The 16,994-nt window shown below is 44.5% G+C and overlaps 1 protein-coding gene across 5 annotated transcripts in view; it reads left to right on the top strand.

Moving 5' to 3' along the window:
- The first annotated feature begins 3,852 nt into the window (after positions 1-3,852).
- Positions 3,853-16,994, top strand: part of LOC143316192 (uncharacterized) — a 36,686-nt gene continuing 23,544 nt past the window's right edge. For 3 of the 5 annotated variants that reach the window (XM_076723971.1, XM_076723972.1, XM_076723973.1), the window contains exon 1: positions 15,801-16,494. In XM_076723971.1, coding sequence (XP_076580086.1) covers positions 15,801-16,494 — 694 coding nt within the window. Of the gene's footprint in view, positions 4,130-15,800; positions 16,495-16,994 lie in introns of those variants that run through there. The other 2 variants (XM_076723975.1, XM_076723974.1) reach the window with 2 other exon arrangements.

The following is a 16,994-nucleotide window of genomic DNA, read 5'->3' on the forward strand; positions in this document are numbered from 1 at the left end:
ACTGCATACTGCACGGAGTTAAAAATAGTCAGTTACTTTAAGCCATATCTTTAGGTAATGTGGCTCAGGACTATCTCACACGCTACGTATATTCTCTTTCTCGTTTATTTTTGTCCACCAAAGTCCTCAGTTTGTTCCGTTTAGTTTGCTGTGCTGTTCATTTGGTTCATTCATGACCCTTATACCATGGTCAGGGTGAATACTGGATTCTGATTGGCCGCAGGATGTCCGGCAATACCTGACAATGCACACCTACCGATAGACTAAGAGTGAACTTTATTTGTGGAGCACCTGTCACACAGTGCAACACAGAGTGAGTGCTTCAAACAGAAAAGACAAAAAAAAGGACAAAAAAAATGAATGTGAAATAAGATGGGGAACAAAATCCACTTGATAATGATAGTAGTACTGATAGAAGTAAGAATAAGGACATATAGGAGGAAAGAGAGTGCAGAGAAAGCATAAAATCAAGTAAAATACAACATTTTAAAAGAAGTGTAGCAGTGTATAAGTGCAAGTTACAGCTAGTTAAAGGCGAAAGAGAAGAGATGGGTTTTTAGTTTTATTTTGAAAATATTCAGCGAGCTGCTTCCTTGATATCTGTAGATAATGTTTCCAGAGCTTTGGGGCGTCATTGACAAAAGCTGCATCCCTGATTTATTTCATGTTTCGGGAAACACGGTATAAGCTTCCATCTTCCAGAGTTGTTTGCACTTGCTGGGGTTTAATGATTGAAGCGAGGAGCTCTGAGGAGGTTACATATCAGCAGGAAGACAACTTTTTTCTATTTTTTTTTTTCTTTTTTGATTTTCTTCCATCATGCCTTTCCAGCTGCAGCGACACGTGTTTTGTGTTTTAGTGTTGTTCTGCAGTTCCTTATGTGTCCAGCAGAGGTCCTCACACACTCAGTACAGTCAGCAGATGCGTCTCACCGTGGGTTTACTTCATGGACTGTACTGTGTGTGTGTGTGTGTGTGTGTGTGTGTGTGTGTGTGTGTGTGTGTGTGTGTGTATGAATGTATAAGGAGCAAGATGGATGACACACGGACTGTATGTGTTTAACAGTGTTTTGTTTTTGTTTGTCTGTTTTTGTTTGACTGTGTAGAGAACAAAAGTCTTCATATCATTTGAGATTTTTCTGCCGTGTGAGATTTCATGCCGTGTGTCTTTGCTCTGACAGACTCTTAATGTATTTGGAGTCCCATCTGTTGTTGTTACTGTGATATTAATATTCTCGTGCTGCTGATATTTATTTTTCAGTCCAATGCAGGGTGCTCTGTGTGCGTTGGATTTTAGTAAGTACGCTGGAATCACTGAAGCTCAAAATCTCATCATGTTGCTGTAAGAGAGAACACTGCGTGCAGATTAGGTTACAGGCACAATGGCAGGTTGTTCATGTTTAGGCCCAGCCTAGTTCACAGTATGACAAAAGTAACTCCACACCTACAGGACAGGTGGTCTGTCCTGAACAGCATGGCCGTCTCACCTACAGGCAGCTGCAGCACTGTCCGTTTGCACTGTGACGCACTGAATCAGCAGATGCCTTTTTCTGAAGGTGCCTTAAAACCCAGATTGTTTGAGGTTGTGACTTCAAACTGAATAAACGGCTGGTCACTGAAAAGAGAGAGAGAGCGTGAGTCTCGTTTTGTTTGCAGTATTTAAATTTATTGTGAGTTTGCTCAAACGTCAGTCCTGCGTCATCGCCTCGCCATGAGGCCCTGAGTCAAAGTCCACTTTCAAATCTGTGGAGATGCACTAAACGAAGGTGGTGAACCTTCACAGAGCTCCTGGCATTATCATGAAACAGTTTCTAACCACAGGAAGTGATCGCTCATAAACTGAGATTAAAATTGATGATGCCATTAGAAACCTTGGTGTCATCTGGAGTCACCTGCGCACCGTTTGACACCAAAAGTGGATGAAAAAAAAAAGCACAAACATGTTCACATCCTGGTATAAAGCTGATACAAAGTTCCCTCCTCCGGCTTCAATCGGATCCAGACATGATTGATCAACATGTTTAGGACCTTTTGGAAACTTCCCACAGCTGCAGACGAACAGCCCTTTTTGGAAAGAGACACAGAGGCCGCAGCTCTCGCATTGTGTGTTCACACTGTAAGTGCTACCTTCAAGAGGACTCTTCCTGAGCTTTGACAGCTGGGAGCGAGAGGGAGGATGGATGGAATTTAGATTTGAAGTGTGACGAGGGGTCGTAACGACAACATGCGCTGAGAATGCAGCCGATGGCGAAAAGCAGGCTTATCTTTGCATGTGCACACAGGATTGACAGCAAAGTGAGGACTACCGCAGAGAGATGTGTCAGGGGGATTCTTCTGTTCAGTCGTATGGTTCAGGTGTTTGGGAGGGCATGTTCTGACAAACCCGATCGCACTGACACTCACTTTCCTTCTGCCTGCTGAGCTACTGAAAACAAAGAGAAGATTCCTGCCTTTTTTCGAGGAATCCTTCTAAATAAAACTTTGGTTTCATGCACAAAGATCCTGCAGCTTTCTGTTTAAAAAAAAAAAAAAAAAAAAAAAAGGAGGAGAAAAAATAGGTGGATGTGGGTTAGTAGCATGTGTGTGTGTGTTCTGCGTGGAGAGGTGGCGGTGATGGAGGGGTAGTTATGGAGCATCTGTCATCACAAGAAGCCTTTCTCTCTTCGAGGAATGCATTTTTTTAGTCCGGACCACAGACAGGTGCCACACTGCAGGCTGACATGTCTGAACAGAAGCAGCCAAACGCATGAAAACTCGCATGAGCTTCAGTCTGTAATGCTGATTTTCTCACTGCCGCGGTTATAAAGACGGTTTCGAGTGCACAGGTGGGGAACTTTCACAGATCCGTGATCAATAGTGTCTACACAAGGTCCATTTTCACCTTGAAGGGTTTTTTTTGTGTGTGTGTGTGTGTGCTGATTCTCCTCAGCTGAGGGTCAGTCATCAACAGTTCAATCAGCCCAATATTATCATATGTTTACAGCTTAAAATACAGTTTTTAACGTGCATATATCATCCATTGCTGTCAAACAGAAGTCATGCACTGTCTATAATGTATATCAACATGTAAACATGCACATGCTGCATATTAACTCCCACTTATCTTAGCTGTATAAGATGAATAAGATGCATTAAGAGCAGCTTAAAACTGGATTCAGGTTTGTTGTGTTTATGCACAAACTCGGCCAGTGAATGTGATTCTTCATCCTGGGTTTGATGATTTCCTGCTGATTAACAAATAGGCCTCTGTATCGAAGCATGCTGAAACTTTCTTGGGAAACTTTCCTCTTTGTTGTCAGCTGTCGTGCTGTTCACAGCTTTTTGAGGCCTGGAGGGAAGGTTTCTGTGAAACTTCATAAATTCAGTTCAACTGTGAAGCCTCAAGGCAGATGTGTGAAGTTAGCAAGTAACAGGGCGAGTCCCTGCAGGGATGTAGGCTTTCAAGATAAAAGCATCTTCCTTATCTGGGAGGATAAAAACTTGAGTTGGTGCTGGTGTGAAGAGGATTTATTTTCTGACTCTATATTCTTATCATTTCACTTGATTAAAAGCTTTAGCAATACAGTAAAGTGTTGATAATCGCACTAAAAAAAAGCATAAGTTTTAGACTCTGAATCTAAGCTAAAAACAGACTCAACACTCATTTTTAAATCAGATTATTGGCTGAATTGAAAACACAATGACATTTTTAATGTATGCTGTGTTTAGCTTTTAATGCTGGCAAGAATTCATATTGACTATTTTATTAACCAGAATTCATATTGTCTGCAGGAAATGTTCACCGGTAGAGCTTTTACTTTGAAAAAGGTGCAGGAAGTCATGTGTTCCAGCTTGACACGGACCGCGCAGCAGTGTGCAGCGCGTCAAGGTGCTCGCAGCCTCTGCAGGTGGGCAAGAGGTCAGTGCAAGTGTCCTCACAGTGATTTATTTTTGTCCGGGAGCGGCTGGAAGTGTCCGTCGGAGATGACAGCTCCTCCTCGCGACCTCTGAAAGGATTTTATTAGTTTTTCTTTGTCAAAAGTCCAAAATATTCCCCTCAAGGATGCGTCGACGCGACAGGTGGTCGATGAACTGGCGGGCCTGCATCCTGCTGCTGTCGGTGGTCTCGCAGGTGGAATCACAGCGCAGAGGTAAATGGATGCTGCATTTTTAATTCTCCTCCAATTCTTCTGCATGCTTAAATGCTTTTATTCATGGTGGTGGGATTGAAAGGAAATGCCGCTGCAACACTTCAGCTTTCTGCAGGAGAAGTGCAGGAAATACTGTAAAACTGTATTTGACTTTTGTGCTGACTTTTTGTGAGATTAAGTTGCGATAATCTCATCCTCTGAGTTTGTGGCTCTGTGCCGACACATGATCTGAAAGCTCGGTGTTTGAGGCGGAATGAGGCTGTGGTTGATGTCAGTGTCTGGACTTGTCTTTTGGGAATCGTGAATAGCTCATCACATCCCCTCCAGAGGCAGCGGCGTACTGTACTTTCCTGTGTGAAGCCTTTGTTTGCTTTGCGGAGTGGACTTAAAACAGAGGGATTTAACGTTTCACATCATGCTCTGACCTGCTCTTGTTGCACAGAGAGAAGAACGTGAAACACCTCACCTGAGCTCAGGTGCTTTTTTTTTTTATTTGCTGACTCTGCGTTTATTGTGTTTGCTGTTCTTCTCACTGAGCTCATTTGCTTTGGCACAGTTTTGAACATGGACGGATAATAATGGGCCCCAGGGCACAGTCTCTCTCTCTCACACACACACAAACACACACACACACACACACACACACACACACACACACACATATCTGAGCCAGTGCATCAGAGTCAAAGACACACAAAATAAATTCAAATGTGGTTATTTTATGTCTCTTTTTGGTCCTTCATGTCTCTTTATGGCTGTTTGAGTCTGTTTTTGGTTGGTTTGCATCTGTTGTGTCTCTTTATGTCCCTTTGTGGTCGTTTTGTGTCCCTTATTGGTCGTCTTGAGTCTCTTTGTGGTTGTTTTGAGTCTCTTTGTGGTTGGTTTGTGCTTTTTTGGTCATTTGCCTCTATTTGTGGCCACAGAGACCGCAGAGAGACACAGCCCATGCTAAACAACCACAAAGAGACTCAAAACAACCACAGAGAGTTCCTTCTGTGTTTCTTTGTGGTTGTTTTGAGTCTCTTTGCAGTCATCGTATGTTTCTTTGTTGTTACGTCCGTGAAGATTCTCATTTATCCAGATCATCGTGCTTCTAAGTGCTTCCAAAGGTGTGTTGTGTTGTTGCTTTGCGTCTTTCTTTGGTTATTTGTTATCTTTTTGGTGCCATGTCCGTAGTAAGTCTTCTCTCTCTTTGGGGTGGTTTTTCAGCATCTGTTCTTCGTTGTTGCGTCTCTTTGCGGTCCTTTTGTATCTTTGTGGCCGTGATAACCCCTCGAGCCCCTGGACCTTTGCCCGGTTGGCCCGCTCAGTGATCCATCTGTGATTTTAAGTGTGTGTTTGTGTTTATTCCAGAAATGACTTTTCTCAGATCATCCCTTCTGTAGAATTAGTGTCTAAGCTCAGAGTTAAGATTTAAATTACACAAAACAGTGTTCAGTGTTCAGTGTGTGTGTGTGTGTGTGTGTGTGTGTGTGTGTGTGTGGAGGCCTGTGATTTGCGGTTTGTTCAGATTTTCCCTTCTTCAGGGCTCGTCAGTCCCTCCCAGGGAAACAGACGCTCTTCATCTTCATCCCCTAATTTACCCGGCTTAGCAGACACACACTCTCGACACAGAACACACAAAGCTTGTGCTGACACTCAGGCATGCCCGCACATTCATGTAGAGGCACAGTATTTACAGCAACCTCACACAAGAATTCAGGCTTGTTCACTGTCAGTAAAATCTGCCGTTGCAGCTTTCCTGTCCCTTTTGTCTCATTGGTTTTAGTGTCGGACGGTCAAATCGGCTCTAGCTGCTCATCATTTCGCGCTGATGCTCATTCATGATCTTCAGTGACATCCTCTGTCATTGGACCAGCTGCCAGTGCAGCTTCAGACGTCCAAAATGCGATGCGGCAACACAAAGACGTGTCACTGGAAATCCTCTCACTCAGTGTTCAGCTGCACAAATCGCAGTAACGCTTCCTCTGGGTGGCCTCGATTCCTTGATATACGATGCTGTATTTTATCAAAGCAGGCAACATATGGGGCCAATAAAAACTGTTTCAAAATTAGCAGCTGGTCACATAAGTGCGGGCGTGGGTTCGGGATGTAAAGGGAATATAATGTCATTAATAATAATTCCATCCGAGGGAAAACACCAGCCAGATTATGCTCACATGTTTCCAGTTTCTCGCTGGATCAGCCTGCCTGAACACATTTCAGCCATCAGAAATATCTGCGTCGCGTTTTATGTGGAAATTTGTTGGCTGATATTTGCTGCTGTTGATGCCTCGAGCCCATTTAATGCAAGATCAATGAGGATATTTCACTCCTGTGTGTGTGTGTATGTTTGTATTACAGCCATCTTCCCTGCAGGAAAGGCTGCAGAGAACAGGAACAGTTTTAACAGACTGGACCGCCTTTAAATCGCTGGTTTACTCGATCATTTGGAGGGTAGACGGTAGCCAAACAGACGTTTATTTACGCCAAAACAAAGCAGACTGTGACTTAAAGTCTCTGCGGTGTGTTGGAATGTCATTTCTGAGCGCTGAGCCCGCTGTGGTTTCCACTCAGATGAACTACTTATGGTGTAATTACGGTGTAAACCTGGAGGCTGTCGTTAAGACTCACTGTTTGGGTTCGACTGGAAAACCCGTCTGGCTCAGCCGCTCCAGATGTGATTGGACGAGACGTTTTAGGATCGACTGTACCGCCTGCTGTGCTTTAGAAGATACTGAATATGCTTCATTCCTGGGGATCAATAAAATCTCATCTGATCTCAGTGTGACTTGTTTGGGCCTTTTGTTACTGATCCTTATTAATCTGACTCGTCTTATCTTGACTTAACCTCGTTTATCTTACCTTAACTTACTGTGACTTGGCTTTTCTTTACTTATCTTAGTTTCATCTTATCATTACTCATCTCAACAGTATTGACTTTTTACCTATCCTGACTTTCCACCACTGTAAGAGCGACATGCAAGTTTAAGCAGTGCTTTTATACGCAGCAGTATTTTATTTTTATATAAAATAAGAGATTTACGTGTATTTTTGTAGTTCTTCACTGTAGTTTTGGTACTTCTACTTCAGTGAAGGGTCTGAATGCGTCGTCCATCATTAGTTAAGGATTGTTAATCATCATTTTGTCCAAATTTGTGACAGTTTTGAGGTAAAACTTGAATAATCCGACAGTAACACAGAATAACACAGCTGAGAACAGCCTCTGGTTTGGGTTTTGATTGGCGACCCTGTGGTTTTGGACTGATGGCTGAAGTGAACCCTGCAGGTGTCGGTCCTCCTGAAGGCAGCGGGTCTGCACACAGCGGAGATGATGTGTGTTCATTCTGAAGAAACAGCAGCCGTCAGCCTCCTACGCTCCTCTTTATCCGAGCCTGGAGGGCATCTCTTCACTGCGGTGAACTCCCATTTTTATCTGCCATAATTACAGCTTTTGTCCTCAAATTCAGCAGCCGAGCCCGTTCAGACTGATTAGCCCTGTAGACAGTAACAAATGAACATCAAAGCCGTTTGTGTTGGTGATGACGCCTTCGCTGCAGAGGCAGCTGCGGCTGTTTTCTACCTGCTGCCGGCAGGAAGTGCAGAGGTGGAGGTGGGATCTCGTGGCTGAGGGACGAGAGGATGTTTTGCAGCCTATCTGATGTGCCGTCGCTGGGGGACGCTTTGTTTCCTCAGCTGCGCAGCCTGGTGGCTTTCAGGTGGTGAAAACGGTGATGATGGCGGCCGCGCTTCGACTCTCACACCTGCGCACCTCTTTAAGATCTAATCAGCTGGTTGCCCACAGAGATCAGGGTTCGTTTTGGATTCATTTTTGAATGTCAAATCTGAGCTCTGGTTTGTGCCTCCACAGTAAACCTGGAAGGTTCTTGTTTTTCCTGATGACTCCTCTGTGTGGCCCAGCTGAGATAAAGACACCGTTCTTCTTCTTTGGTGGTCTAATGCAGCTTTGACTTCACATTTGTCATCCTGTCTTTAGTTAATCTTAATTGCTGCTTCCCCAAAACCTGAAACAAATCCCTTCCTGTGCAGAAGAGATTTCTCAGGAGACCAAAAGCTGCTTTATTTTTTAGATTTACATAAACAAACATGGGAATTCTGAATGTTTTCTCCCATCTTTCACTCTCTTCTCTTATATATTTATAGATTTTAATGCTATTTTGTATAATTGAGACATTTTTCTAACTAAAGATCATTAAAATGTGCCTTAATTTTACTTTACTCCCGTCAAAAGTTGACGCCTGATGGTGAAAATATGACACTTTCTTTGTGGGTCATGCACGATGAACAACTGATTGTTAGCAAGGAGATCAACTTCAGCAAAGCCTGAAGCTATAAAAGACTTTAAGTATCCTCCTTCCACTTGAATGCACCAGCACACAGGCCATGACACCTTTACTGCGCCCAGACTGCAGGAAAAAAAGCTTTTTGTTCACAGCAGACATGACAATTAATCGCTTTAGTTACTGGCTCACTAATTTCTCGCAAACATAAAAAGGTTTGCAGTCTGTGAAGTGGCAAGACTTCAGGCTGAGCTGCCCCCAACCCCAAGCAGAGGCGACGCCCATGAGTCATCCATGGTCATCTTTTCCACTGAGGCAACAACATCAGTCTTGTGAGCAACATGAACAGGAAACGCTCTTCATCATTTCCACCATGGAGGCCAAACGAACTCCAAATGAGGTGCAGTGGACTGCTCGGGGGGGTGGGGGGGGGGGTGGGGGGGGTCATGTGAAATGATGCGCCTCATTCTTTACATTTAACGGATGTCGTGCAGGAATGTTGGAGGTGAAGCATCAACGGGTCGGACTGATGCAGATGCCTGAAGAGAGTTGACAGTTGCAGCAGCAGCAGGTGTTTTCTGATGAATTAGCATTAGCTGCCAGCTAATGCTAATCTAAGCTGCCAAAGTGCAGAAGTTACCAACCAGCTGCAGGTGCATCACCACCACCACCACCATCAAAACCGCACATTAATGACTGAGTGTGACAGAAAGCCTGTTTAAAATCCAGCCTGAAGCAGCTTTCGTTTCTGCGTCGGCGTCGTTTTCTGGAGATAATTTGAGCGTTTAATTGTCGTGGTGGACCGTACAGTAGCGGCTCTGTATGAGCCTCTGTGGTTGTGGGTGAGACAGCTTGCCAGTTTATGACTGACTGTGAGCGTCAGCAGGGTTATGAACGGCGCCTGCCCTCGAGAACAATATCTACGCTGCAGGAATTCAAAGCGAGGCCTCAAATTACGAGGCCTTTGCCCTCAACTTGAATGTCACGTCTCTTCAGGCTCATGCTGCAAAAATGCTCGTCTGGCAGGTGAGACCGACAGAGCTGAGAAAAACATGGAGGATCCATTTAGATTTTTCTCAACGTGGGGCTAAAATTAGCTTTAATCACTCTTTTGCTGTCATCAGAGGAGTGTTTTTCTCCTCCTTCTGGAACAAAACTTCATTTATTTTGGCTTCCTCACATTCAGAAGAAGCCCCCATACTTGCCCCATTACTCCTCACTGCCCGCTCCCCACAACAAACGTCCTCATTCAGCCATTTGGATTCTCCACACAAGGACTGTCTTGTCTTCGGGCTCCTGTGCCGCTCGGTGAGTGCTGAGGCTCCATAACCGAACCGTCTCACACCCTCTTGTCTGAAAATGTCCTGCTTTTGTCTGTGCCAAAAACCCACTTCTGGATACCGCAGGGTGTGAGCATCGAGGGGGGAGGAGCGTCACGAATGTTGAGCTTCTGCCAAGATGCCCCGCGGGGAACTTTTTAAAATTGATTTGGCTGATTTGATAACTGGAAAGACGGCAGGTAGAAATTAGAAATATTGGCATGATGCAAAGATTTCTAGGTTTGTGACACTGTGGTGTTTTAACTATATTTACGCAAATGTTCGCACAGATTTGGTGCTTTTTTCGGGACATCTCTGCTGTACTCCCGAGTGCAGACAACAGGTGGCAACATTTCCTCTTTATTTCTTTCTCCTCTGCAGCTCTGCAGGAAAATACAGCTTTTTGCTCTTTTTGAGTTTGCAAAGTACACTTTGAAAAGTAACTATCTGCACTTTTTTCTGTGCTTATTTATGGATGAAAATACCTCACGTGTGCAGTCAGTCTTGGATTAAGGCTCATTGTTTTCAGTTTTTACTCAAGCATTTAAAAAAAGAACAGCTCAGTTTAAGCTGATTTTCAGACACATTTGATCTTTTCTTTCTCTGCCTCAGATTTTGTCTCTATACATCCACATGTTGCTGTGTTTCCAGCTGCAAGAAAACACTGTCAGCCACAGTTTATAGTCTATAAAGCCGTTTTGCAAAGCTCAGAAAGTGCTGCTGGTCAGAGAAATCAAGTAGTTAATGATGGGAAACAGGCACGTTTCATCTATCTGACTCCTGCAGCCTCTGTGCTGCTGCCATCTGCTGGTTCATTCAAGTACTGCATGGCCAAAAGTATGTGGACACCCAGACCATGCACCCAGTCTGAGGAAGCATCTCATTCCAAGGTGGTCCAGTCCATCCCAGAGGTGTTGGATAGAGTTATCACGCTGTTTCCGTTTTTTCAGTGTTAATGCTGAACTAAGTTGCTGGCAGTAGCTTTTTATACACCGTGCAGTGAAACTTTTCTTTTAAGATTTCCTTTTAGCTGGAGCTGAGCACCTTAAACCAGATCAGAAGAGACATTCCCAGACCAGGAAGGTGGTAGAAGAAGTATTCAGATCCTTTACTTCAGTGAAAGTACTAATACCACACAGTAAAAATACTCCACTGCAAGTAAATATCCAGCATCAAAACCTCACTTAAGTAAAAATATAGAAATATTATCAGCAAATGGCAGTATTCAAAGTACTCATTTTGCTGTGTGTTAAACTACTTTATATACAGCAGTGCATCATATTCGACAAGATTTTGTGACAATTTATTTTTCAACCTAATCCAAGAGAGTTTATAAAGGAAAACTCAAAGTACAAGTACCTCAAATTTGTCCTTAAGTGCAGGACTTTGGTAAATGTACTTAGTTACATTCCACCGCTGGTCTTAACAGTGACTGGCAGTGTGTTACCTCAGAGAATTGTGTAAGAGAGAGAAAAGAGGTGGAAAAGAAAGAGGGAGTGTAGAAGTTGCAGCTGTGCTAAATTACCAGCAAAGGGTCTAAATCTCCCAAACCTCAACTAATCATCATGGCAACCAGATTCCTCCAGAGCTGCGAGGCTGTCAGGGGACTCGTGAGTGTGTGTGTTCGTGTGTGTGTGTGTGTGTGAAATCACTCTTACATCCCCCCCGCATTCAGCTACAAGCAGTTTTGAGCTCTCATTAAGATGTTTTAATGCATTCAGATGTCCATATTTGGGAGTCTGTGTCCGACACTGAGGAGAAGGAGGAGGAGGGATGGAGCTCACACCTGTCACCAGGATGTAATCAGACAGTGATTTGTTGGGTTTCCGTCTTCACAACTGCTGCACGCAGACAGTAATTGCACAGACCACCAACTTAAAGGTCAACATCTCTTCACTGCAGCAATTTATCAGCTCTTTTTCACTTCCTTTACCTCATCTAACCTCCCTCCTTCCTCTCATCTGCACTCATTCATCGAATAAACATAAAGATCCAGGATAAGGAGAGAAAGTGTGTCCCTGCTGGGGTCTGTGAGACCCGGCAGCTTCGTCGTCTCTCTGTTTAACTGGTGTATCATGTTTCTGTCGCACCCTGCAGTTCACACACTTTCTTCAAACACACATGCTCTGCTGCATGCCACAGATATGATAAGGTTTATTGATAACTGAGGGGAAATGTTCATGTTAGGGCAGCGCTCAGACAAGCTCAGAGGTAAGAAAGCAGAGGTTATATGAGCTTAATATGAAGCTAAAGCCAGCAGCTGCTTAGCTTAGCTCAGCATAAAAGCTGGAAACAGAAGGGAACAGCTAGCCTGGTTCTATCCAGAGGGAACAAAATCTGCCTACCTGTGTCTCCAGGTAGAGGTTTCAGGAAATAACCATGTGTCAGAAAACATGCTGAGGGCTTCCTATCAAAATGAATTTGTCACGTTCGGGTGATGCACAATTTCTGAGGGTTTCTGAGCAGCATTCTGACAGATTTAAGGACTCAGAGTATTAGAAACAGGTTGGGAGAAAGTGGAAAAATGCAGTAAATGTCACAAGTTGAAGATGTCTGACTGTTTAAGGAGGAAATATTTTCTTTAAGGAGAATTCACGTTCCCACTGGAGCTTTATTGTGCAGCTGTAGTGCTGGAATATAGCTGCATGCATATGTTTGTGTGAACGTGAGTAACAGTGCACATGGAAAGCACCAGGTGCCTTCATGGACTGACATTCACTAACTCACCGAAGCATAATGCTGTGGTGTGTTTACTTACCCTACTCGTGGCCCTGTGCAGGCCAGAGCAGCTGTCAGCTGATAGTGATGGAAACACGCAGGGAGTTAACTTGAATGTGAGAGAGTCTGCAGGACGTTCATGCTGATGTATTGATGAGTGTGTTGAACTCAAACGCACCATCTGGGAAGATGTGCGTGTGTTGTTTGATAAGTGAAGTTGAGATATCCGTGAAAATCGATGTTTCGTTTCTCCCTCAGGTCATTGGAATTATGCTTTTTCATCAAATTGCAATGTTTTTCTAAGGAAATGTCATAAATTTCTGATGTTTTTTAGTCTGCGGAGAGGGAAAGAAAGAAATCCCATGGCACAATCAGCACAGGCGAAAAAAGAGAAAGAAAACAAGCTAAACAGGAAGTCTCTGTAATTGCTTTTGGGAATTACTGCAAGATGGCATCTAAGTTTTTGTTTTATTGCTTGTCGGTGAGATTTCCGTGCTTCGTGGTAAATTGTTTTCATTTGTCAGAATACAGTGGAGGCTCATTGTTTTCAGATTTTGCCAGTTTTCACCTCATAAGGTCCACTTTATTTAAGTAGATCAGATCAAGTAAGATCATCTTCAGCAGGATTTTGTCCCCATGTTCCTCATGTGGTCTTGAGACTTTACAATAACCAGGGTCCCTTTATGAAAGTGCAAATGAGCTGCTAAGTTATTTGAACATGCGTGGAAAGGTTAAATTTAGTGTATTTCTCAGTGTTTTATGTCATCTAAGAGCAGTTTGTTAGATGTAACTGATCATTTCACTCAAAGTTGAGTTGCAGGAATTCAGGATATGCGCATTAATTGCCTTGAATCATCATTACTCATGCGTTGGTTATGCATTAGTGGAGCATATGATTTGTGCTGATTCACTGGGCTGCAAACAGGAGCAATGTAATTGGCAGACTGGAAGATATTGGCTTTTCCTTTGCTGATCTGTCCCAGATATTAGAAAGATAATAAACGTGAAGTGAAGTGTAAACCATCGTAAAGAGTTACACTTTCTTCTGTTCAGAAGCTTTAAAGAAAAGCTCATGCACTTATTTCTCTTTGCAGACCTCCGAGCCAAAACACTTCATCTGTGACAGCTGGCTTTCACTCCCCACAGCTTCCAATCTGTTTCTCAAGCTCAAGAACATTTCCTCTTTTCTCTCACTCCTGTTCAGTGTCCAGCAGAATGCATTTAGCACATACGCTGACAGCAGTAGCGCTGTTGTATGAATGGTGAAATTATGAAGATGCTGCAGTTTCCAAACCTCCAAATGTCATGTAGCGTGGGTGTGGGAGGTCTGAGGGCTGGAATGTGGAACAGCTGGATGTCCTAGCTTGGCAGATGAGGCGGGTAGGTGGACGATGGGGGTACGCGGGGCCGTGTGGAGGAGGAGGCGGCCTGGGAGAAGAGGGTTATGTCCCCTCCCTTCTCTTATCGCCCATCTGTGAGAACCTGGAAGTGGTACATTTTCCGAGGATTTTCTCCGATGAGGCAATGGAGTCGCTCCCCCGGGACCTGAGCTTAAGACATCGATCCAATCAGATACGCCCTCCCCGGCTGCCTCTCTTTCTCAGCTGCTGTCTATCAATCATCACTGCTGCTGCTATTACTCAGAATATATGCAAAGTAACAGAAAGCTGACTTTGTCATTGCACACAACATCACTCCAGCCACTGGCCATAAATCCTGCCGATGTGTCAGGATTGTGTAACTCAACACCACATTTATTCTTATGCCCTCTTTTCCTTTTTCCTGTTGTTTGAAACAGCAGCAGAATGATTTCTCTTGTTCTGCAGGTCAGTGTCAGCCTGATTCTCCCACGTTAACCTGTCAGCTGCTGTGTCTTATTATTTTAGTGCCCCTCAACCTTTTTTTTTTCTGGTGAATGTGAAGCCACGTGCACCTGTTAACCCTCATCTCAGGTAACTTTTAGTCACCTAAAGATGTTAAACTGTCCAGTATTGTACAAGATGCATGCAAAGATCAATCTTGTGACCTCTCGTGACCTCCAGGTAGCGAACCACAGCTTTTCTCTTCCCTCTCATGGCTGGCTCAGTCTGTCTGTAATGTCTTTCTGTTTTTCAAGTCAAGCTGTCTGTTTCTTAAAACATTCCTTATGGTTTTATTCCAAAATGAAAGGATCATTAAGAAAAAAGCCACATTGCTTGTATGTTAGTCATTTTGGAGCGGTGACTGCTGCTGGGAAACATAATGATATGAAAGGAGAGGACAGTTGTCTGTGGTGCATTTCAAACTTGAGAATTTCGGGAAACCGATGGTCTGATGATAATTTTCTGAATGTTTGTTCTGTCTTTTGTCCCACGCTGCAAGGGAGGAGAAAAGAAAATGCATGAAAAGCCATTTTTGACTGATTTTTGTGCACTTATGAAGCTATAGCCACCATCTGGTTAGCTTATCTTGGCATAATAGCACAGGTAGCCTGATTATTTCAGAAGTTCAAAAATATGCTTTCCAGCTCATCTAAATCTCATTTATTACATAGATTGCATCTTCTTTAATTAGCATGCACACAAGAAGAAATGTAAAAACAACAATTTGGGGTTCTTGGGGAGTAAAACTCAGGAACTGTTTCTTGATGAACAAACTGCATGTTTTGCTTTTGAGAGCATTTATTAAGTCTTGCTCCACTGGCTGGTCGAGCGTTGCTGCTACCTTACTGAAATAAAAACCTACAGTCAAAATCTCATTGTTTGTAAGACACTTGAGCAGCCTGCATTTCACCATTTTGCTCTTCTGAACCTGACATTCATTTTGCTATGCATGACAGCTTTCGGACACTGAGCACAATGTGACCTAAACCGGTTTATTATGGCCTGTATATTTTTAAAAGCTTCACATTTTACCAAAGGTTATTTCTGTGCAGGACGGGTGTGTCGTTGTGGTAACACAAACTCTTGCATGCTTTTTCTTCATGCTGAAGAATACGTCTTCGGGGACCCACTCATCAGCTCACACAGGGGAGGAGTTTTAGTGTGTGTTGGGGCAACTCTGAGTAACCAATGACTTCCATCATCAGTGGAGCAAGCCTGCCTCCTCACTTGGGTCTCCCCCTGTCCATGGAAGTGCTTTTTCATGAGGTTGCTGCAGCCATGCACTGGGAGATCTAGAGGGAGGGTCTCTGAGTGTGAGCAGAGTTTTTATGTCTCTGTTTTCATTCAGTGGATGCTCAGTGGCCCTTGAACAGCTTGGACTTAACTGTTGACCGGCTGGCTAACAGGTGGCTCTTTGGGAAACAGTGAGAGCACTGTGTGGCTTGCTGCTGCAGGCTGAGACACTTGGAGGACTGTTGCAGGAGCCAGCAGCATGCTGAGGATCCAGACCTGGTTGCTTCTCCTTGTTCTCTGTGTTGGGAACTTGGAGGCCTGGTTATGGTTCTTAAATCAAGAATCAACCACAGAGACCCCAGTGGAGGCTGGAATGACGAATGCCACCATGCCAACAGAAATGGGAAATGCCACCACGGCAGCAGGAACAACAAATGCCACCACGGCAGCAGGAATGACAGGTGACACCACAGCCACAGGAACTTCAGGTGACACTATAGTGGCAGGAACATCAAATGCCACCACAGCAGCAGGAATGACAGGTGCCACCACGCTAACAGGAACTTCAGGTGCCACCACGCCAACAGGAACTTCAGGTGCCACCACGGCGGCAGGAGCATCAAATGCCACCACAGCAGGAGGAATGACAGGTGCCACCACGCCAACAGGAACTTCAGGTGCCACCACAGCAGCAGAAATCTCAGGTGCCACCACGCCAACAGAAATTACAGGCACCACAAAGACAACAAGAACATCAGGTGCCACCACGACGTCGGGGGCCACAAAGAAGAAGGAAGAGGAGGAGGATGACTTATCTGGGGTTGGGGAAGAAATCATCAACGTGGCCACAGGAATCCGTAAGTTTGTCGAGGCGTGGGATGCGACCCCGACAGCCAGGACTACTAACGGAGGCCTGACAGAGATGGTGGAGAGCGCTAACCCTAACACAATGGGTAATACAAGTGGTTTCAGTGGGCAGAGGGTGGAGGAGGGTTTTGGGATCGGGGAAGGGGATGTGTCTGGGTCAAGATCAGGGCCCAGGGCTGATGTTAGGTCAGATGTAGAATCAGTGATGGTCTTGAAAGGTGATAAAGTCATGCCTAGCAATGTAACCAGGATTTTAGGTGACGTTTTTGAAGTCAATGGGACTGTTGAGGGTGTTTTGGATTCCATGTTATCCCCCACTGATAGTCGCATCAATGCTTCTGACCCACCTTGTCTCCCCGTGCCTTCTCATTGGTCCATTTGCACTGGCAAACAGCCAAAATTTTTCACACTGCCCAACTTTTTCAACCACACATCTGTGGAGGAGGTGGGGGCGGTCCTACGGGAGTGGGCATGGCTCACGAGGGAGGGATGTCACCACAGCGCAGAGTGGTTCCTCTGCCTCCTGCTGGCGCCCAGGTGCCCTTCCCCCACCACACCCCTGCACCTGCCCTGTCGTAGCTTCTGC

This window comes from Chaetodon auriga, chromosome 23, assembly GCF_051107435.1.
Source record: "Chaetodon auriga isolate fChaAug3 chromosome 23, fChaAug3.hap1, whole genome shotgun sequence".
In the NCBI taxonomy this organism is placed as follows: Eukaryota; Metazoa; Chordata; class Actinopteri; order Chaetodontiformes; family Chaetodontidae; genus Chaetodon; species Chaetodon auriga.